This window comes from Macaca thibetana, chromosome 12, assembly GCF_024542745.1.
Source record: "Macaca thibetana thibetana isolate TM-01 chromosome 12, ASM2454274v1, whole genome shotgun sequence".
NCBI lineage: Eukaryota > Metazoa > Chordata > Mammalia > Primates > Cercopithecidae > Macaca > Macaca thibetana.
Window position 1 is genome coordinate 23,855,859 of NC_065589.1, and position 23,185 is coordinate 23,879,043.

General features: G+C 44.1%; 2 protein-coding genes across 3 annotated transcripts in view; one reads left to right on the top strand and one right to left on the bottom strand.

Moving 5' to 3' along the window:
• Positions 1-4,501, bottom strand: part of LOC126932993 (sterol 26-hydroxylase, mitochondrial) — a 37,428-nt gene extending 32,927 nt beyond the window's left edge. The window contains exon 1 of one of the 2 annotated variants that reach the window (XM_050752406.1): positions 2,805-4,501. In XM_050752406.1, coding sequence (XP_050608363.1) covers positions 2,805-3,059 — 255 coding nt within the window. In that variant the 5' untranslated portion in view covers positions 3,060-4,501. The remainder of the gene's footprint in view (positions 1-2,804) is intronic. The other variant, XM_050752407.1, reaches the window with a different exon arrangement.
• Positions 1-23,185, top strand: part of RNF25 (ring finger protein 25) — a 316,906-nt gene that overhangs the window by 197,188 nt on the left and 96,533 nt on the right. The gene's annotated exons all lie outside the window — the stretch shown is intronic.

A 23,185-nucleotide genomic window follows, 5' to 3' on the forward strand; every position in this document is an offset into this window, starting at 1 on the left:
GCATTAGATTCTCATAGGAGCACAAACCCTATTGTGAACTACGTATGTGAGGGATCTAGGTTGCACACTCCTTATGAGAATCTAATGCCTGATCTGTCACTGTCTCCCATCACCCCCAGATGGGATGGTCTGATTGCAGGAAAACAAGCTCAGGACTCCCACTGATTCCACATTATAGCGAGTTGTATAATTATTTCATTATATATTACAATGTAACAATAATAGAAATAAAGTACACAATAAATGTAATGCACTTGACTCATCCCAAAACCAGCCCCGCCACCCCAGTCCATGGAAATATTGTCTTCCACAAAACTGGTGCCAAAAAGATTGGGGACAACTGGCTTAAAGGATCTGGGTCCACAAGTGATTTCAAAACCATCTCTCAGTATTTTCTGACCTGCCCCCTGTCAAACTGAAATAATCAAAAGAATCAGAATCCAGTTTTAAACATTTTATTCAAGTGAAAAGTTGAGAATAGCCATTTGGGAAACACACACTCCAGAAAAATGGGATCAGTGCTCCAAAGTTAAAAGTTAAGTCCTTGCTTATATAGGCAGGAAACAAAGTTTCAGAGGGTTATAACACTTTCTATACAAGGCTGGTTTATGAGTTACAATTTAATTAGTTATCATTTGTTTTCTTTTCCATGCATCTCATTTTCATTTCCTTTCCAATTTAAAATAGTATAGTTAACATTTCATCTTAAAGCAATGTGATAGGCATGAAATCTTTGCGTGAGAAAGATAAAAGGAAGTGAATCTACAATGAAGTTCAACAGTGAAGAGGGAAGGCATCTTCCTTGGCCCCTGTAGACATTTACAATGTTTTCAAAACCAGAGGTAAAGAAGAAAGTTAATCTATAATCAGAGAAACAAAGGTTACAGCTGCTTAGGTTACAGCATCCTGCTTATGTGACTTGAGTCCCATAATCACATAATCACATTCCCTTAAGGCTCAAAATATTTTAAAGTTCCAACAGCTTAGATTTTGAATTACTTATTTTCACACCCCCAAGTCTCACAAACATGAGCCCAACAGGGAAGACTGCAGGAGAGACAGCAGCCACCAGGACACTGCAGAGGATGCAGCCCTGGTTGTAGTCCGTTTTGCCCTTTGTTGCCCTCAGGGTCATCTTCTCCCTCATCCTCAACCTCCAGTCCAGCTTTCTCTGGAGTGTGGCTCAGATCTGCCTTTCCATCCTGGATCCTGCCATGCCTGAGCCTTCATCACCTTAGACCCTCTGCACCTCTCCTACTACACACACCACAGCCTGGACAGTGTTCCATGCAGGCCATCTTCACCCCATGCCTGCTCAAGAGCTCACCATGGCCCCTCAGAGGAACCAGGGCCCTTATCTTGATCTTCAAGGCTGTCCTCAAAGGCCTGTTCTGTCCCCAGTCCCCACAGCTCCTCCTCATTTTTGACTCCTTTCCAGCACAGACACATGACCAGCAGGTGGTTGACTATCCCAGCCCAGGACCAGCCTGCTCCTATCAGTCCCTGACAACCAAGTGTTCTTGTGAAGGCACCCTGTGAATCGAAGCCCCCTCCCTCTTCCCCAACCTTAGAACAGCTTCTCCTCCCAGAGGTCTCTCTGTGAAGTTAACTTTTTATTACTTTATCTCTTTGTCCTCCATCTTCTTCAGAGGAGCATATAAGCCCCATGAGGGCAGAAGCCTCATCTCACTGAATCCCAGCACTTGGAACCATGCCTGGAACATGGTAGGTGCATTTACATTTCTTGCTAGTCATTAGGAAGACAGATCCCACATGAACCCCTTTGGTTCATTTCCTAAATCCTCTCCAACACTGGTCAGTGTTGGGTTTTCTGGTCTCTGTCAGTGAGCAGTGAGCTGTTCATCCCTGCCTCATTTCTGTATTCTGCTGGATAAAACTTTCTTATTAGACATTGGTTTTCTCCCCCAACACCACTGACCTGAACACAAACTGATTTCTTTTTAATTTAATTATTTTTTATTTATTTTGTGAGACAGTCTTGCTTTGTTGCCCAGGCTGGAGTGCAGTGGCACGATCTTGGCTCACTGCAACCTTCGCCTCCCAGGTTCAAGCGATTCTCCTGCCTCTGCCTCCCTAGTAGCTGGGATTACCAGCATGTGCCACCATGCCCAGCTAATGTTTGTATTTTTAGTAGAGACGGGGTTTCACCATGTTGGCCAGGCTGGTCTCAAACTCCTGACTTCAGGTGATCTGCCCACCTCAGCCTCTCAAGGTGCTGGGATTACAGGTGTGAGCCACTGCACCCGGCCTCAGACTGATTTCTTAATAACAAAAAGTACCTTTTCCTTTCGGTCTGTGAGTTTGCTTCCACGATCTGAGAAGCAGCATTGTGTTTTCCCCTAAGAGGAAATTTACCATGCAAATAACCAAGAGGCTTCTAAAATCCTCCTGAAGTTATTTCCTTTGGAAGAAGTCTGTGGTAGCCAGTATCATGACAGAATTAGTGATTCCCTATCTGTCAGCTTATACACTTGCCTTTCCCACTGTCTTCCCAAGACAGTTCCCTCCTCAGCCTCTGCTCACTTTAAGTCCAGCGTCCAGATCCCCTCCTTGCTGGTGCCTTCCTGATTTACACCCCTCATCGTCCTGTTTATGTCAGCTCAAAGGGCTCTGTCTGTACTTTGCACATTCTCCCTACAGATTTCCAGTTTATGACCATAGCCTCAGTGGGTCCCCAGCTGAGTTCCTTCAGTCTTCACTTTTTGTCCAAAGTCTCCTCACCTCTAGCCTCTCTGTTCCGGTGCCCACCCCCATCCCCAGGACGCGATGCCCCCGCGGGTTACCTGTAACTGGTGCAGCTGCAGGGCATAGCCTTGAACAAACAGCTGAAAGAAGAAGCGCAGCTGCCCTAGACGTGGAATCTCCTTTAAGCTCCGTTGCCGCCGCCGGATACCAGGCCCGGCTCCGGGAGCCTCGGTGGCCTTGTCCGAGGGGAGGGCGGTAGGGATCGTGGCCTTGGCTCTGGCCCCGTGGGGGCAGAGGCCACGGCCGGCCCCTCGCAGCACCCACCTCAGCCTCGCGCAGCCCAGCGCAGCCATGGGTTGTGCTCGCCCGCCTGCACCTTTGGGTCGAGTGCGGAACCCCCGGACCCGCCCAGGCAGCAGCTCAGGGCGGGTTCAAGGCCGGGCGCTGGGGAGGGCCGAGCAAAGGCCAGCCAGACCCCTTCCCGCTCACTCCCTCGCTCCTCCCAGCGTCGTGGGGTCTGCAGGAGAGGAACGCGGTGACTCAGGGATACCCACCGCGCCCCGACCAAGGCCTCCGCCACCGACTCCTCACCCCGCGCCCCCGAGGCCTCTCAAATAACTTTTCGCTTGGTCTGAACTCTGGGCGGGGGTGCAGCGAGATTCTTTCGAAACCGGGAAGTCCTACACTGGGACAGGTCCTCGCCCGGCCGCGGGTTCCCCACCCAAGGCGACCCTCGCGTCCTGAAGGGAACAGGAACCGGCCGCGACTAAGCTGCCCTCGGCTTCTCCCAATGGCCGTCCGGATTGATCCCGGAGTCAGTGCGGAGCGAGGGGGGCCAGTCATCTGATCCCTGGAGGGGGGCCGCTGAACAAAGAAATCTAAATATTCGTGTTTTGTTTTTTTTTTAATCCAATTCTTCCCCCACGAACCTCCCCGCCGTGTCTGCCAAGGCAGGATGTTTCAAACTGCAGGTTGAGAGCAGATTTCGTAGATGGCCAGAATAATTTTTAATAAAATGAAAAGAGTAACATAGTATGGAAAATTTATTGCAAGAAGAAAAAAAAGTATTGTCTTATGAATCCTATGTTTCATGTATATTCAAAGTATAGTTTTCAAAAAGTTTAAAAACATGACTCTTGCAAGTATAAAATAAATACAGGGTCAAAGATCACATTCAACCCAGGAATGAAGGACCCAGCAGAACGGTACAGCTGGTTCTAACAGCATTTGAAAAATTGGTGATTTACAGGCAGCCAGAGAAGAAAGGGCCTATTAAGTTCAATTAGACTGACAGCTGAGTTGCTAGGTGTGGCTTTCTATTTATTTATTCAAGGGCTCCTAGTTTCTTGAATCTGTGACTGGATGTCTTTGATCAGTCTGGGGAGTTTCTCTGATATTCTATGTTCAAACATTGCTTCTCCCCATTTTTTTCTCCTTTCCTGGGACTTCAAACTGCTATATGTATGTTAGATCTCCCTGTACCCTTCCTCCCTCTTACCCTGTCTTGCGTATTTTTGTTCCTTTGTGTCTCTAGTTTGTTAATTCTCTCCCCCCAACTTCCCAGACATAGTCTCACTCTGTCACCCAGGCTAGAGTGCAGTGGTGGAATCTCCGCTCACCTCAACCTCTGCCTCCCAGTTCAAGCAATTCTCCTGTCTCAGCCTCCACAGTAGCTGGAATTACAGATGCCCGCCACCATGTCCGGCTAATTTTTGTATTTTTAGTGGAGATGGAGTTTTGCCATGTGTGCCAGGCTGGTCTCAAACTCCTGACCTCAGGTGATCTACCTACCTCGGCCTCCCAAAATGCTGGAATTACAGGTGTGGGCCACAGCACCCAGCCTAGACCATATTTTTCATTTGGTTTTTGGACAGGAAGGACAGGAGGCCATGCTTTAAAAACGTGGTGGCACATGCCTGTGATCCCAGCTACTTGGGGAGGCTGAGGCAGGAGAATCGCTTGAACCCGGGAGGCAGAGATTGCAGTGAGTTGAGATTGTGCCACACACTCCAACCTGGACAACAGAGTGAAACTCCATCTCAAAAAAAAAAAGAAAAAAAAAAAAATATATATATATATGGTCTAGTTCAAGACTTAGGAGCCATTAACAAGGTCATAATTCCCTTACATCCTATAGTGCCAAATCCTTATACTACACTTAACCAAATACCAGAAAACACCAATTAGTTCACAGTGTTAGATCATAAGAATGCTTTCTTTTGTATCCCTTTGCACCTCGACTCTCAGAATTTATTTTCTTTTGAGTAGACTAATCCTGAAACTACTATTACCCAATGGTACACCAGGACAATACTGCCTCATGACTTTAGGGATAGCCCTCGCTTGTTCAAAAATGCCTTGACACAAAAGTTAAGAAAGCCAGAGCTAAAAAGGACAGCCACACTCCAGTATGTAAATAACATCTTTGTATACAGCCCCACTAAAGAGGACTCAAATAAAAATGCCATTCAAGTCCTAAACTTCCTTAAAAAAAAAAAAAAAAAAAATCAGTTCCCACCACCCAAGACCCAAATTTCTCAACCAAAAGTGAAATACCTGTAGTATATCCTAAACTCAGGAAACTGGACCTTGTCCATCAAACAAAAGTTTACTTAGAAGTAAAACCTCTATCAACAAAAACAAAAACAAAAAACAAACAAAAAAAAACACTAAGAACTGTCCTGGGTATAGCAGGATTTTGCAGAATTGCTAAGCCATTGTATGAGGCCCTAACAGGGCCAAAACATAAGCCACTCAAATGATCAAAAAACAGGAGGCTTTATCTTCTAGCTAAACAAAGGGGTTTACACGGTAATAAACCACACCTGTTGTTCTTATATTAACAACTCAGGATTAATTAGACTGCCAGCTCAAGAGACTTACCAACACGCTACCTGGCTACATAATTTCAATAAGCACACTGCTTAAACCATCTGGGACCCCATCAAAAAATACCTACCAAGTATGACAGTTCCTACCTTTCCTGGAAACTTGAATAACTCCAATTTCTACTAACCTTTGGTCCTTGCTTGTTTAACCTCCTTATAAAGTTTGTGTCTTCTGGATTATAGCAGTTCCATGTCAAAATAATGATCACAGAAAAATTCCAACCAATCCCTGCCTCAGATTCAGATTCTGCTAATAACCCACCCTTGGGACCTTTAAAACAGGCAGCCAGAAATTTCCATGCCCTAACTAGACATGGCCAAACCCAAATCAACAAAAAGTAAATATAAAACATTGACCCCCTCCCTCATCAACCCTTACAAATAAAGAAGAAAAATCTCTGAGGGCAGTCAAATGAGACAGGAATAATACACGGTGGGCGCAGGGAAATAAACAATTCCAGGCAGCAGCTTCACACGACTAGCAAAAGGAAACTGTTAAAACAGCTGCAGGGGCCAATAAGACCCTGAAAACCAAGATGTGGGCCAAGCTGGCTAAGACTGATGGGAACCAACAAAGCACTGGATTTGACTTAGGTTTCGCCTAAGACCTCATTATACACTCGTTAACATGCTAAATCACACACCCACCAGCGCTGTGACAGTTCTAGGAACACCCATATTTGGTATAAAAATGAGTGGTACTGGCTGGGCATGGTGGCTCACACCTGTAGTCCCAGCACTTTGGGAGGCTGAGGTGGGCGGATCATGAGGTCAGGAGTTCAAGCCCAGCCTAGCCAACACAGTAAAACCCCATCTCTACTAAAAATACAAAAATTAGCTGGGCATGGTGGCACGTGCTATAATCCCAGCTACTTGAGAGGCTGAGGCAGAACTGCTTGAACCAGGACCAGGAGGCAGAGGTTGCAGTGAGCCGAGATGGCACCACTGCACTCCAGCCTGGGCTACAGAGAGAGACTCCATCACGAAAAAGAAAAAAAGGATGGCACCACAGTTCCGAGAAATCTTTACCTTTTTCCAGAAATCTTCGTGAATATTCCACCCCTTGGTTAAAGAAACCCATAAAGATGGTAACTCTAAACCCCATGGTACAACTCTCTTGAGCCGGCCCACACTCCCCTTTCTTTAATGTGTACTTTTCACTGCAATAAATCTCCACATTTTCACTATTTTCTGACGCATCCTTGAATTTCTTCTTGCAGTGGTGTCAAGAACCTGGACACTGGCCAGGGTTGAGGTCTCACCAGTATTTGGGGACCTCCCCTAGCCCACCAGTTTTACCTGGAGCTCTGAGTCTCAGTCCTCCCAAGGTGACCGGGCATCTTCCCTGGACACCAGGAGGAAATGGGAAAGAGAGCCCCCATCTCCTGCCACTCCACCTCCTCAGGGTTCAAAAGACCCACACATCAGACAGTGCATGTTCCTTTACCAAAAACCTAGGACATCTTCAAAGGGGAATCACTATGAGGAGAAGCAAACACGTTAAATTTCACCTCTCCCAGGTTGCACAAGGGCAGCAGCTGGGGGCCTTGACTTTCATGACCTTGTGCTTGAGATGTTTCCCTGACAGCGGGAGTGCAGTGGCATGATCTCAGGTCACTGCAACTTCTGCTTCCTGGTGTAGGATATAATAAATTCCTCTTCAAAGGTTTTAGCCTGTAAATTGTTAAGTACAATAAGTTCTGAGATCCTCTCCAAAGAATCAATGTATCAGTTATGTTCAGCTCTCCATTTTAAAATTTTCATCTCCTTGTCCCTAGTTCCAGTAAACAACCTCTTCCTAGCCTCTATCACCTGCTCTGTCCTGAGTCACCCCTGGTCACCTACTCTGATCTAAGTCAACTTGAGTCACCCATTCCCACCAAACTACTCACCCTGCCACTCCGACTTGTACCCCTGCTCTCTTTAAAATAGCCCATTGGAATTAGCTTAGACTATGCAGTCCAACCCTAGCCAACAGGGGAATTACATAGCGGTAGGGGCTACCTGCATCAGGAATAAGAACCCCTTTCCCTCCCTTGTGCAGGTGTGCTCTTGCCATTGTTCCATCCACAAGTCACATCCTTCTATAGAAGTAAAATTGCCTTGCTGAGAAAATTAAATTTATGTTCAAGTGCTATTTCTTTGGCAGCACCAAAAATTTATTTATAACACTGGGTTCAAACTATTCTCCTGCCTCAGCCTCCCAAGTAGCTGGGATTACAGGCACCCGTCACCACGCCTGGCTAACTTTTGCATTTTCAGTAGAGATGGGGTTTCACCATGTTGGCCAGGCTGGTCTCAAACTCCTGACCACAGATAATCTACCCACCTTGGCCTCTCAAAGTGCTGGAATTACGGGCCTGACCCACCGTGTCCGGCCAAATTTTTATATTTTTAGTAGAGACGAGGTTTCACCATGTTGGCCAGGCCGGCCTCAAACTCCTGGCCTCAAGTGATCCGCCCACCTTGCCCTCTCAAAGTGCTGGTGTTAAAGGCGTGAGCCACCACACCTGGTCTTTTCCTCAATTCTAATAGGTATTTGGATCTATTTCCCTTCACTCCATCCTAGAGGTCAAAAACCCAGATAGCTTTATATGCAGCAAACCAAGCCAGAGACCAGAATAGGGGACTGGTGGGAAAGCCCCAGGGCAGCTACCACCCAGCTCCACCAGTTGTTGCCCCCATGCAAATACAGGCCTGGTATTGCTAGAGTTTTGGATTTTTGCAGAGAAGTCAAAAATCTGAATTTTTATGATAAAAAATCTGACAATTTTTAAAAAAAAATGTTTAAATTAGCTCAAACAAAACCTGTGTATGCCAGTTTCCATCTCGTGCTTTACTATGTTCCACTTTTCTCTGCCTGTTTCTGAGCCAGGGCAATCTTGTTAGAAATACTACCCCTTTATAAAAAGACTTGCTCCTTATATTACTTCATTTGAACACTACAGAATCCCTAAAGAGTTAGAGGCTGTTATTCTTCTCCTGCCATAGGAAACATGAAGTTCAGAGAGGTAAAGATCAGTAAGTGGCAGAGCCAGATTTTGAACTGAGTTTAACGTTCTTTCTGTTAGATTTGAGGTGAGAGGGGAAGGAGGAGACAGTGTGAACAATTCTATTGCAGAAATGGAAAGTTGAGAGGAGCTCACTCATACCCTGATAACCAGAGGCTGACTGATGGTGCATAAGAAGGTAGAACCCGGCTGGGTACAGTGGCTCATGCCTGTAATCCCAGCACTTTGGGAGGCTGAGGTGGGTGGATCACCTGAGGTCAAGAATTTGAGACCAGCCTGACCAACTGGGTGAAACCCCATCTCTATCAAAAATACAAAAATTAGCTGGGCATGGTGGCACACACCTGTAATCCCAGCAACTTGGGAGGCTGAGGCAGAAGAAATTGCCTGAACCCAGGAGGTGGAGGTTGCAGTCAGCCAAGATCATGCCATTACACCCCAGCCTGGGCTACAAGAGCAAGACTCCATCTCAAAAAAACAAAAAACAAAAAACAAGGTAGAATCCATTGCCTGAGCCTATATAATGTCATCTGTCTTGAGTAAAATAGTACTTTCCAGCCCTGGTGACTTGAGCTATGGGGGTGGCAACTCACTATCTCAACCAGGGCTACCATGCCAGTGTCCCTAGAAATGGTCTCAAGGACATGTTCTGTCCTTCTAAATCAGATTCATTCTTATTTGAAATTCCATTTTGCATCAGAAAGTAAATTTAAGGATGCCTGCTGCTGTAAAATAAAGATGTTTCTGGGCTTTGTCCTGGGTTCCTAATATAGAGCTTCTAAACCTTTGGAATTTCCTGACTGGTAGCAGTGTCTTTGTTACTCATGGTGGGCTCCTAGATAGTTTCAAAATGAGGGCTGGTCAGCTGGGCACAGTGGCTCATACCTGTAATCGCAGCATTTTGGGCGGCCAAGCTGGGCAGATCACAAGGTCAGGGGTTGGAGACCAGCCTGGCCAATATGATGAAACCCCATCTCTACTAAAAATACAAAATTAGCTGCGTGTGGTGGCACACACCTGTAATCCCAGCTACTCAGGAGGCTGAGGCAGGAGAATTGCTTGAATCTAAGAGGTGGAGGTTACAGTGAGCCAAGACTGTTCCACTGTACTCTAGCCTGAGAGACAGAGCAAGATTCTGTCTCAAAAAAAAAAAAAAAAAAAAAAAAAAATGAGGGCTGGTTGTGCCAGAAAGACCAATCACATGATTACAGGGTTGGGACTTCAAGCTAGGTGATACCAGCTCAACCTCTGGGAAGGGGAGAAGGCTGAAGATTGGGTTGGACCACGTGGCCAGTGATTCTATCAATTGTGCCTACAAAGTGAAATTCCAATAAAACCTCTGAACGCTGAAGCTCAGCTGCACTTCTCAGTTGGTGAATACAGGGATGCACAAGGAGGGTGATGTGCCTGGATTCCATAGGGAGAGGACAAGGAAGCTCCACATTCAGGACTCTTCTAGACCTTATCCTACGAGTCTCTTCATATGGTTGGTCCTGATTTGTATCCTTTATAATAAAACTATAATTCTAAGCAGAGTATAAAGCTTTTCTGAGTTCTATGAGTCATTTAGTATTGTCAAACCTGAATGGTTTTAGAAACCCCTGAATTTGTACCTCATTGGTCAGAGATATAAGTGGTCTGGGGATCCTCAAATACTTAGCTGGCATCTGAAATGAGAGGAGTTTTGTTGGAGACTGTGACCTTAACCTGCGGAGTCTGCACTAACTCTAGGTAGTTAGTGTCAGAATTGCAGCATTGCACTGGTCCTTTCCTTTCCTTGTGGTCGTGTATAATTACATTGTGCCATCATTGCAAGGGTCACAATCTGATCCACAGTTGCTATTGGCTGATGCTGCCATTAACAGAAACATCCTTATTTCTGTCTGGTGTCACAGTGTACCTCTATTCCTAACCATAGGGCTTCAGATGCAGCTCATTCTCTCATTCTCTCTCTCTCTCTCTCCCCCTCTCTTTCTCCCTCCCTCCCTCCGTTCCTCCCTCCCTCCCTCCCTCTCTTTCTCTGTCTCTCCTACTTCCACATCCTTTGTAGGCTCCTGGAAGCATCTGCTGGAGAACTTTGAGATAATCTCAGGCCTACCTGCCTAGATATCTCAGATGTCCTCATACTGGGCAAGAGGGAACTTTCGAGGCTTCCCTTCTAGGAAGGAGGTATAGGTCTTTTCTGTTCTGAGATTCTCAAAGTCACTAGGTGAGGAGAAGTTCAGGACACAGGCCCCTATCTCAGGGACACACATCAGCCTAGAAGAAGAGGGAAAAAGAGGAATTGAAGAAGAAAGAGAGAGGAGGAGGAGGCAGAACTAACATCTGAGGGCTTACAAAATGCCAGGCATATTCTGAGTACTTTCCTAACATTAACTCATTTCATTCCAGCATTACCTCTAAGAGTTAGCATTATTATCCTGATGTTTTAGAATAGAAAGCAGAGGGCCAGGCACAGAGGCTCACGCCTGTAATCTCAGCACTTTGGGAGACCGAGGCAGGCGGATCATGAGGTCAGGAGTTTGAGACTAGCCTGGCTACCATGGTGAAACCCCATTTCTACTAAAAATACAAAAAATGAGCTGGGCATGGTGGTAGGTGCCTGTAATCCCAGCTACTCAGCAGGCTAAGGCAGGAGAATCGTTCGAACCTGAGAGGCAGAGGTTACAGTAAGCCAAGATCGCACCATTGCACTCCAGCCTGGGTGACAGGGCTAGACGCCATCTCAAAAAAAAGAAAAAAGAAAGAAGATGGCCGAATAGGAACAGCTTTGATCTGCAGCTCCCAGCGTGATCAACGCAGAAGATGGGTGATTTCTGCATTTGCAACTGAGGTACCTGGTTCGTCTCATTGAGACTGGTTGGACAGTGGGTGCAGCCCACAGAGGGTGAGCCAAAGCAGGGTGGGGCATTGCCTCACTCAGGAACTGCAAGGGGTTGGGGAATTTCTCTTTCCTAGCCAAGGGAAGCCGCAACAGACTGTACCTGGGAAAAACAGGACACTGCCGTCCAAACACTGCACTTTTCTAACGGTCTTAGCAAACAGAAGACCAAGAGATACTATCCCGTGCCTGGCTCCATGGGTCCCATGCCCACGGAGCATTGCTCACTGCAAGCACAGCAGTCTAAGATCAACCTGTTAGGCAACAGCCTGGCAGGGGGAGGGGCGTCTGCCATTCCTGAGGCTTGAGTAGGTAAACAAAGCGGCCAGGAAGCTCAAACTGGGCAGAGCCTACCACAGCTCAACAAGGCCTACTGCCTCTAGACTCCACCTCTGTGGGCAGGGCATAGTGGAACAAAAGACAGCAGACAACTTCTGCAGACTTTTTTTTTTTTTTTTTTTTTTTTTTTTTTTTTTTTTGAGACGGAGTCTCGCTCTGTCGCCCGGGCTGGAGTGCAGTGGCGCGATCTCGGCTCACTGCAAGCTCCGTCTCCCGGGTTCACGCCATTCTCCTGCCTCAGCCTCCCGAGTAGCTGGGACTACAGGCGCCCACAACCGCGCCCGGCTAATTTTTTGTATTTTTAGTAGAGACGGGGTTTCACCGTGGTCTCGATCTCCTGACCTTGTGATCCGCCCGCCTCGGCCTCCCAAAGTGCTGGGATTACAGGCGTGAGCCACCGCGCCCGGCCAACTTCTGCAGACTTAAATATCCCTGTCTGACAACTCTGAAGAGAGCAGTGATTCTCCCAGCACAGCGTTTAAGCTCTGAGAACAGACAGACTGCCTCCTCAAGTGGATCCCTGACCCCCATGTAACTTAACTGGGAGACATCTCCCAGTAGGGGCCAACAGACACCTCATATAGGCAGCTGCCCCTCTGGGATGAAGCTTCTAGAGGATGAATCAGGCAGCAATATTTGCTCTTCTGCAGCGTCCACTAGTGATACCCAGGCAAACAGGGTCTGGAGTGGAACTCCAGCAAACTCCAACAGACCTGTAGCTGAGGGACCTGTCAGAAGGAAAACTAACAAACAGAAAGGAATAGCATCAGCATCAACAAAAAGATCATCTACACCAAAACCCCATCTGTAGGTCACCAACATCAAAGACCAAAGGTAGTTAAAACCACAAAGATGGGGAGAAACCAGAGCAGAAAAGCACCTCTTCTCCTCCAAAGGATTGCAGCTCCTCGCCAGCAATGGAATAAAGCTGGACAGAGAATGACTTTGATAAGTTGACAGAAGTAGGCTTCAGAAGGTCAGTAATAACAAACTTCTCCAAGCTAAGGGGGATGTTCGAACCCACTGCAAGGAAGCTAAAAACCTTGAAAAAAGATTAGACGAATGACTGACTAGGATAAACAGTATAGAGAAGATGTTAAATCACCTGATGGAGCTGAAAACCATGGCATGAGAACTTTGTGATGCATGCACAAGCTTCAGTAGCTGATTCGATCAAGTGGAAGAAAGGGTATCAGTGACTGAAGATCAAATTAATGAAATAAAGCAAGAAGACAAGGTTAGAGAAAAAAGAGGAAAAAGAAACAAACAAAGCCTCCAAGAAATATGGGACTATGTGAAAATACCAAATCTACGTTTGATTGGTGTACCTGAAAGTCATGGGGAGAATGAAACCAAGTTGGAAAACACACTTCAGGATATTACCCAGGAGAACTTCCCCAACCTGAAAGGCCAACATTCAAATTCAGGAAATACAGAGCCCACCACAAAGATACTCCTCAAGAATAGCAACCCACCACAAAGATACTCCTCAAGAATAGCAACCCACCACAAAGATACTCCTCAAGAATAGAAACATAATCATCAGATTCGCCAAGGTTGAAAAGAAGGAAAAAATGTTAAGGGCAGCCAGAGAGAAAGGTTGGGTTACCGACAAAGGGAACCCCATCAGACTAACAGCGGATCTCTTGGCAGAAACCCTACAAGCCAGAAGAAAATGGGGGCCAATATTCAACATTCCTAAAGAAAAGAATTTTCAACCCAGAATTTCATATCCAGCCAAACTAAGCTTCATAAGTGAAGGAGAAATAAAGTCCTATACAGACAAGCAAATGCTGAGAGAATTTGTCACCACCAGGCCTGCCTTACAAGAGCTCCCGAAGGAAGCACTAAACATGGAAAGAAATGACCAGTACCAGCCACTGCAAAAACAGGCCAAATTGTAAAGACCATCAATGCTATGAAGAAACTGCATCAATTAACAGGCAAAATAACCAGTGAACATCATAATGACAGGATCAAATTCACACATAACAATATTAACCTTAAATGTAAATGGGCTAAATGCCCCAATTAAAAGACACAGACTGGCAAATTGGATAAACAGTCAAGACCCATCAGTGTGCTGTATTCAGGAGACCCATCTAATGTCCAGAGACACTCATAGGCTCAAAATAAAGGGATGCAGCAAGATCTACCAAGCAAATGCAAAGCAAAAAAAAAGCAGGGGTTGCAATCCTAGTCTCTGATAAAACAGACTTTAAACCAACAAAGATCAAAAGAGACAAAGAAGGCCATTACATAATGGTAAAGGAATCAACTCAACAAGAAGAGCTAACTATCCTAAATATACATGCACCCAATACAGGAGCACCCAGATTCATAAGGCAAGTCCTTAGAGACCTACAGAGAGACTTAGACTCCTACACAATAATGATGCGAGACTTTAACACTCCATTGTTAACATTAGACAGATCAACGAGACAGAAAGTTAACAAGGATATCCAGGAATTGAACTCAGCTCTGCACCAAGCAGACCTAACAGACATCTACAGAACTCTCCACCCCAAATCAACAGAATATACATTCTTCTCAGCACCACATAATACTTATTCCAAAATTGACCACAAAGTTGGAAGTAAAGCACTCCTCAGTAAATGTAAAAGAACAGAAATCACAACAAACTGTCTCTCAGACCACAGTACAATCAAATTAGAACTCAGGATTAAGAAACTCACTTAAAACCGCACAACTACATGGAAACTGAACAACCTGCTCCTGAATGACTACTGGGTAAATAACGAAATGAATGCAGAAATAAAGATGTTCTTTGAAACCAATGAGAACAAAGACACAACGTACCAGAACCTCTGGGACACATTTAAAGCAGTGTGTAGAGGGAAATTTATAGCACTAAATACTCACAAGAGAAAGCAGGAAAGATATAAAATTGACACCTTAACATCACAATTAAACGAACTACAAAAGCAAGAGCAAACAAATTCGAAAGCTAGCAGTAGGCAAGAAGTCATTAAGATCAGAGCAGAACTCAAGGAGATAGAGACACAAAAAAACCCTTCAAAAACTCAATGAATCCAGGAGCTGGTTTTTTGAAAGGATCAATGAAATTGATAGACTGCTAGCAAGGCTAATAAAGAAGAAAAGAGAGGAATCAAATAGATGCAATAAAAAAAGATAAAGGGGATATCACCATCGATCCCACAGAAATACAAACTATCATCAGAGAATACTATAAACACCTCTATGCAAATAAACTAGAAAAGTTAGAAGAAATGGATAAATTCCTGGACACACACACCCTCCCAAGACAAAACCAGGAAGAAGTTGAATCTCTGAATAGACAAAGAACAGGCTCTGAAATTGAGGCAATACTTAATAGCCTACCAACCAAAAAAAGTCCAGGACCAGATGGATTTACAGCTGAATTCTACCAGAGGTACAAAGAGGAGCTGGTACCATTCCTTCTGCAACTATTCCAATCAATAGAAAAAGAGGGACTCCTACCTAACTCATTTTAGGAGGTCAACATCATCCTGATACCAAAGCCTAGCAGAGACACAACAAAAAAAAAAGAAAATTTTAGACCAATATCCCTGATGAACATCGATGCAAAAATTCTCAATAAAATACTGGCAAAACGAATTGAGCAGCACATCAAAAAGTTTATCCACCACAATTAAGCCTGCTTCATCCCAGGATGCAAGGCTGGTTCAACATATGCAAGTCAATAAACGTAATCCATCATATAAACAGAACCAAAGACAAAAACCACATGATTATCTCAATAGATGCAGAAAAGGCCTTCGACGAAATTCAACAGCCTTTCATGCTAAAAACTCTCAATAAACTAAGTATTGATGGAACGTATCTCAAAATAGTAAGAGCTATTTATGACAAATCCACAGCCAATATCATATTGAATGGGTAAAAATTGGAAGCATTTCCTTTGAAAACTGGCACAAGACAGGGATGCCCTCTCTCACTACTCCTATTCAACATAGTGTTGGAAGTTCTGGCCAGCGCAATCAGGCAAGAGAAAGAAATAAAGGGGATTCATATAGGAAAAGAGGAAGTCAAATTGTCTGTTTGCAGATGACATGATTGTATATATAGAAAACCCCATCATCTCAGCCCAAAATCTCCTTAAGCTGATAAGCAACTTCAGCAAAGTCTCAGGATACAAAATCAATGTGCAAAAATCACAAGTATTTCTATATACCAATAACAGACAGAGAGCCAAATCATGAGCGAACTCCCATTCACAATTGCTATAAAAAGAATAAAATACCTAGGAATCCAACTTACAAGGGATGTGAAGGATCTCTTCAAGGAGAACTACAAACCACTGCTCAAGGAAATAAAAGAGGACACAAGTAAATAGAAGAACATTCCATGCTCATGGATAGGAAGAATCAGTATCATGAAAATGGCCATACTGCCCAAGGTAATTTATAGATTCAATGCCATTCCCATCAAGCTACCAATGTCTTTCTTCACAGAATTGGAAAAAAACTACTTTAAAGTTTATATGGAACCAAAAAAGAGCCCACATTGCCAAGGCAATTCTAAGCAAAAAGAACAAAGCTGGAGGCATCACACTACCTAACTTCAAACTATACTACAAAGCTACAGTAACCAAAGCAGCATGGTGCTGGTACCAAAACAGATATATAGACCAATGGAACAGAACAGAGGTCTCAGAAATAACACCACACATCTACAACTATCTGATCTTTGAGAGACAAAAACAAGAAATGGGGAAAGGATTCCCTATTTAATAAGTGGTGCTTGGAAAACTGACTAGCCATATGTAGAAAGCTGAAATTGGATCACTTTCTTACACCTTACACAAAAATTAATTCAAGATGGATTAAAGACTTAAATGTTAGACCTAAAGCCATAAAAACCCTAGAAGAAAACCTAGGTAATACCATTCAGGACATAGGCATGGGCAAGGACTTCAGGACTAAAACAACAAAAGCAATGGCAACAAAAGCCAAAATTGACAAATGGGATCTAATTAAACTAAAGAGTTTCTGCACAGCAAAAGAAACTACCATCAGAGTGAACAGGCAAGCTACAGAATGGGAGATAATTTTTGCAATCTACCCATCTGACAAAGGGCTAATATCCAGAATCTACAAAGAACTTAAACAAATTTACATGACAAAAATAACCCCATCAAAAAGTGTGCAAAGGATATGAACAGACACTTCTCAAAAGAAGATTATTTCTGCAGCCAACAGACACATGAATAAATGCTCATTATCAAGGTCATCAGAGAAATGCAAATCAAAACCACAATGAGATACCATCTCACACCAGTTAGAATGGCAATCATTAAAAAGTCAGGAAGCAACAGATGCTGGAGAGGATGTGGAGAAATAGGAACACTTTTACACTGTTGGTGGGAATGTAAATTAGTTCAACCATTGTGGAAGACAGTGTAGTGATTCCTCAAGGATCTAGAACTAGAAATACCATTTGACCCAGTTATCCCATTACTGGGCATATACCCAAAGGATTATAAATCATGCTACTATAAAGACATATGCACACATGTTTATTGCAGCACTATTCACAATTGCAAAGACTTGGCACCAACCCAAATGTCCATCAATGATAGACTGGATTAAAAAACTGTGGCACATATATACTATGGAATAGTATGCAGCCATAAAAAATGATGAGTTCATGTCGTTTGCAGGGACGTGGATGAAACTGGAAACCATCATTCTCAGCAAACTATCACAAGGACAGAAACCAAATACCACATGTTCTCACTCATAGGTGGGAACTGAACAATGAGAACACTTGGACACAGGGCAGGGAACATCACACACTGGGGCCTGCTGTGGGGTGGGGGGCTGGGGGAGGGATAGCATTAGGAGAAATACCTAATGTAAATGACGAGTTGATGGGTGCAGCAAACCAACATGGCACATGTACACCTATGTAACAAACCTGCAGGTTGTGCACATGCACCCTAGAACTTAAAGTATAATAAAAAGAAAGAAAAAGAAAACTTGTCCCCCAGCAAAAGAAAGAAAGAAAGAGAGAGGGAGAGAGGAAGGAAGGAAGGAAGGAAGGAAGGGAGGGAGGGAGGGAGGGAGGGAGGGAGGGAGGGAGGAAGGAAGAAACAGGGAAAGACAGAAAGAAAGAGAGAAAGCAAGCAGAGGGGCACGGATTAAAAGTAAATTTCAGGCCAGATGTGGTGGCTCATGCCTGTAATCCCAGCACTTTGGGAGGCTGAGGCAGGTGGATCACCTGAGGTCAGGAGTTCGAGGCCAGCCTGGCAAAACCCTGTCTCTACTAAAAATACAACAATTAGCCAGGCATGGTGGAGGGTGCCTGTAGTCACAGCGACTCAGGAGGCTGAGGCAGGAGAATCGCTTGAACCTGGGAGACAGAGGTTGCAGTGAGCACAGATCGTGCAACTGTACTCCAGCCTGAGCAACAGAGCGAGACTCCATCTCAAAAAAAAAAAAAGTAAATTGCACACCCCAAATAATTTGCCCAAGTCATATAGCTAGTAGGGTCACATCCAGAAATCAGAAACTAGAAGTCCCAATCATTTTACTCTACAGAGCAGGGAAAACTGACTCCCAGTAATCAAATATTTTTTCTCTAAATATTTCAACACATGTCTGAATGCCAACTTTTACAACGCAAATATTTGACTATTTTAGTTCTCTGTTCTGTCACCCTTTCCCTAAAGGCAGTGAGATGAGATGAAACATTTTCTTTTTTTTTTTTGAAACGGAGTTTGGGAGTTTGGCTCTTGTTGCCCAGGCTGGAGTGCGACGGCACAATCTTGGCTCACTGCAACCTCCACCTCCTGGGTTCAAGCAATTGTCCTACCTCAGCCTCCTGAGTAGCTGGGATTACAGGTGTGCACCACCACTAATTTTGTATTTTTAGAGATGAGGTTTCTCCATGTTGGTCAGGCTGGTCTCGAACTCTCGACCTCAAGTGATCCGCCCGCCTTGGCCTCCCAAAGTGCTGGGATTACAGGCGTGAGCCACCATGCCCAGCTTGAGATGAAACATTCTAACCACTGCTTCCTTACTTAGGATGGGACACTCAGTTAAAAGGGAGTACCTGGAGATGTTGCTATACTGTGAATACTTGAATAGGGCTCCCTATCTTGAAGTACAAGAATTCATTGAAACAGGCCGGGTGCGGTGGCTCAAGCCTGTAATTCCAGCACTTTGGGAGGCTGAGATGGGTGGATCACGAGGTCAGGAGATCGAGACCATCCTGGCTAACATGGTGAAACCCCGTCTCTACTAAAAAATACAAAAAACTAGCCGGGCGAGGTGGCGGGCGCCTGTAGTCCCAGCTACTCGGGAGGCTGAGGCAGGAGAATGGCGTAAACCCGGGAGGCGGAGCTTGCAGTGAGCTGAGATCTGGCCACTGCATTCCAGCCTGGGTGAGAGAGAGAGACTCCGTCTCAAAAAAAAAAAAAAAAAAAAAAGAATGCATTGAAACAAGAGGCAGCATGATATAATGGGCAACGTGGTGAAACTCTGTCTCTACTAAAAACACAAAAAATTGCCAGGCATGGTGGCACATGCCTGTGGCCCAGCTACTCAGGAGGCTGAGGTGGGAGGATGGCTTGACCCTGGGAGGCAGAGGCTGCAGTAAGCTGAGATTACACCACTGCACTCCAGCCTGGGCAACAGAGCAAGACCCCTGTCTCAAAAAAAAAAAAAAAAAAAAAAAAAAGGCCAGGCACAGTGGCTCATGCCTGTAATCCCACCACTTTGGGAGGCCAAGGCGGGCGGATCACGAGGTCAAGAGTTCGAGACCAGCCTGGCCAACACAGTAAAACTCTGTCTCTACAAGAATACAAAAATTAGCTGGGCGTGGTGGCATGCACCTGTAATCCCAGCTACTCAGGAGGCTGAGGCAGGAGAATAGCTTGAACCCAGAAGGCGGAGGTTGCAGTGGGCCGAGATCACACCACTGCACTCCAGCCTAGGCGACAGAGCAAGACTCCGTCTCAAAAAAAAAAAAAAAAAAAAAAAAGAAAACACAAAAACAGGCCTGGTGTGGTGGCTCACTCCTGTAATCCCAGGACTTTGGGAGGCCAATGTGGAAACATCATTTGAGGCCAGCCTGGGCAACATGGCCAGATCCCATCCCCCCTACCCCTCAAAAAAAAGAAGAAGAAGAACAGAAGAAGAAACAACTTACAAAACTATTTCAACAGCTGATTTCACACGCACACACTCGACTGGAAAGGTACATACCAAAATTAACAATGGTGGTAAATTATATGTGATTTTTATTTCCTTATTTAGGCTTTTCTGCATGTTGTGTACATATGCTTACCAAAAGATAAGCAGTACTATTTGTAATAGTCCTTAACTAAAAACCACTTAAATACTGGCCTGGCAGGGTGGCTCATGCCTGTAATCCCAGCACTTTGGGAGGCCAAGGCAGGTGGATCACTTGAGGTCACGAGTTCAAGACCAGCCTGGTTGACATGGAGTAACCCTGTCTTTAGTAAAAATAGAAAAATTAGCCAGGTGCAGTGGCATGTGCCTATAATCCCAGCTACTTGGAAGTCTGAGGCAGAAAGATGATCTTGGACTTCCTAGCCTCCAAGATTGCACCACTGCCAGAGTGACAGAGTGAGACTCTGTCTCAAAAAAATAAATAACACTTAAATACTTATGACTGTAGAATGAATAAGTAAACTGTGTTATATTCATACAGTGGAATTAGATGAATGAACCATAACTATACACTACATGGGTGAATCTCAGAAGCATAATGTTGAGTGAGAAACCAGACATAAAAAGGCTACGTACTGTATGATTCCATTTAAAGTTTAAAACCAAAAAAGTGTCTGCTATGGTTTGAATGTCTCCTCCAAAATTCAGATGTTGACAATGTGATAGTATGAAGAGGTGGGGCCTATACAGGGTGATCAGGCCACGAGGGCCCCTCCCTCATGAACGGTATTCGGTTTCCTTATAAAGGGGCTTAACAGAGGGAGTTTCTCTCTCTTGCCCTTCTGCCTCCTGCAACGTGAGGACACAGTGTTCCTCCCTCTAGAGGACGCAGCCCTCACCAGACAACCGAACTTGCTGGCGTCTTGATCTTGGACTTCCTAGCCTCCAAAACAGTGAAAAAATTCAATGTCTGTTCTTTATAGCTGACCCAGTCTGTGGTATTCTGTTGTAGCAGCACAAATAGACTAAGAGTGCTAGAAGTTAAGAAAGGAGTTTCTCTCGAGGGGAGGTAGTGGTTAGCAAGTAGAAGGGGGCACGAGGGGGCTCTGGGGTTCTGAAAATACCTTTTTATTGTCCTGGAGTGCTAGTTTCATGGTTTTGTACACCTCATCAACAAATCCCCCAAATAACACTAGTTTACCTATGTAACAAACCTGCACATGTGCCCCTGAACTTAAAATAAAAATTTTTTAAAATCCATCAAGCTATGCACTTATGATTTTTACCCCTTTATATATATTTCAGTTAAAAGTTTCAATTGAAAGAGGACATCAGCAAAATGGCAAAATTGGAAACTCTAAATGTCCATCGCTCCACAGAAGCATACGAAAAAAACCCCCAGAAATGGTCAAAACCAACATTGTCAGAATTCTGGAAAACTTAAAGGGTTACAGCAATGAAGAAAATGCTGAATTAAGAAAAAGACAACTTTAAAATGGTAGCAAAGCATCACTCGTCCTTGTCCTATCCCTTCCCCCAGCTGCGTGGCAGTCTTGAAGAATGCAGCCTGTGTCCCCAGTGTGGGACCCTTGTTCCTGGTTCTGGAGGGAGCAGAGCTGACCTTACTTGTAAATTCCCGTGTTTGTCTGTTCTAACCTGTTGGGGAGCTGTCTGAAGGACTGATGCTAGGTGCCCATCTATGTTTGCCTATCTTGGAACCAACTCAGGACAGAAAAGAGGCAGGGACTGCTCAAAAACACTGCAAGGCAACACTGCAGCATACCACATCAATACACAAAAAAATTAATTGCATTTCTATACACCAGCCATGAACACTCCACAAAAAAAATTAAGAAAACAATTCCATTTTACAATAGCATCAAAATAACTGAAATATTTAGAAACAAATTAAATCAAGGAGGCACAAGACTTGTACACTGGAAGCTATAAAACATCAGTGAAAGAAAGTAAAGAAAACCTAAATGGAAAGATAAGCCACGTTCATGGCTTGGAATACTTAATATTAAGATGACGATATTACCCAAAGCTATATTTAGACTCAATGCAATTGCTATCAAAATCCCAATAACATTTTTTTGGCAGAAATGAAAAACAAAATCCCAAAATCCATATGGAATTTAAATGAACCAACAGCCAAAACAATCTTGAAAAAGAACAAAGTCAGAGGGCTCATACTTCCTGATTTCAAAACTTACTACAAAGCTATAGTAATAAAAACAGTGTAAAACTGGAATAAGGACAGACATATAGACCAATGGAGCAGAACTGAGAGCCCCAAAATACACCTTCACATTGAAGATCAATTGATTTTTGACAAGGATGTCAAAACCACTGAATAGAGAAATAATGGTCTCTTCAACAAATGGTGCTGGGAAAACTAGGTATTTTCTAGTTTTCTAGAAAACTAGAACCTAGAAGGCACTCAATACATATTTGTGGGTTAGGGTTAGGGTTAGGTCCGACTTCATTCTTTTGAATGTAGAAATGTATCATGATGAGCTTTTTAAATTTTATTTATTTATTTATTTATTTTTGAGACAGGGTCTTGCTCTGTCATCCAGCCTAGAGTGCAGTGGAGCAATCATATCTCCTGGCAGCCTTGCCTGGGCTCAAGTGATCTTCCCACCTCAGCCTCCTGAGTAAAAGGGACTACAGGCATGTGCCACCATGCCAGGCTTTTTAAATTTTTTTGTAGAGACAGGGTCTCACTATGTTACCCAGGCTGGTTTCAAATTCCTGGCCTCAAGTGATCCATTTTAGCCTCCCAAACGCTGGGATTATAGGTGTGAGCCACTGTGCCCAGCCCATGATGAGAAATTCTTAATGCCAAAGATTGATTTGTTAATATCACAGTTCATTAGAAAGGTCATTTGTCTAGGAAAGAAATGGATTTAGAAAAAATTTATTTTATCTCCAGGGATTTGAGCCTTTCATCTTCTGGTAGAGGCAAGTGGACTTAGTGATGTTTATCTCAGGTGTGATTGTTGAGATACCATTTACCAAGCTCATGAATCCTGATTTTGAATCAGTTTCTCAACAACACAGATGTGTCTTAAAATTTATTTTCCTCTGCCAAAGAGCATCCAGATTCAGGATGTCAATCGAACAGTCTTTCCATTTCTAAATATATCATGCATTCCAATGGTTATCACGATTATTCCAGAGAGGTGCACACAA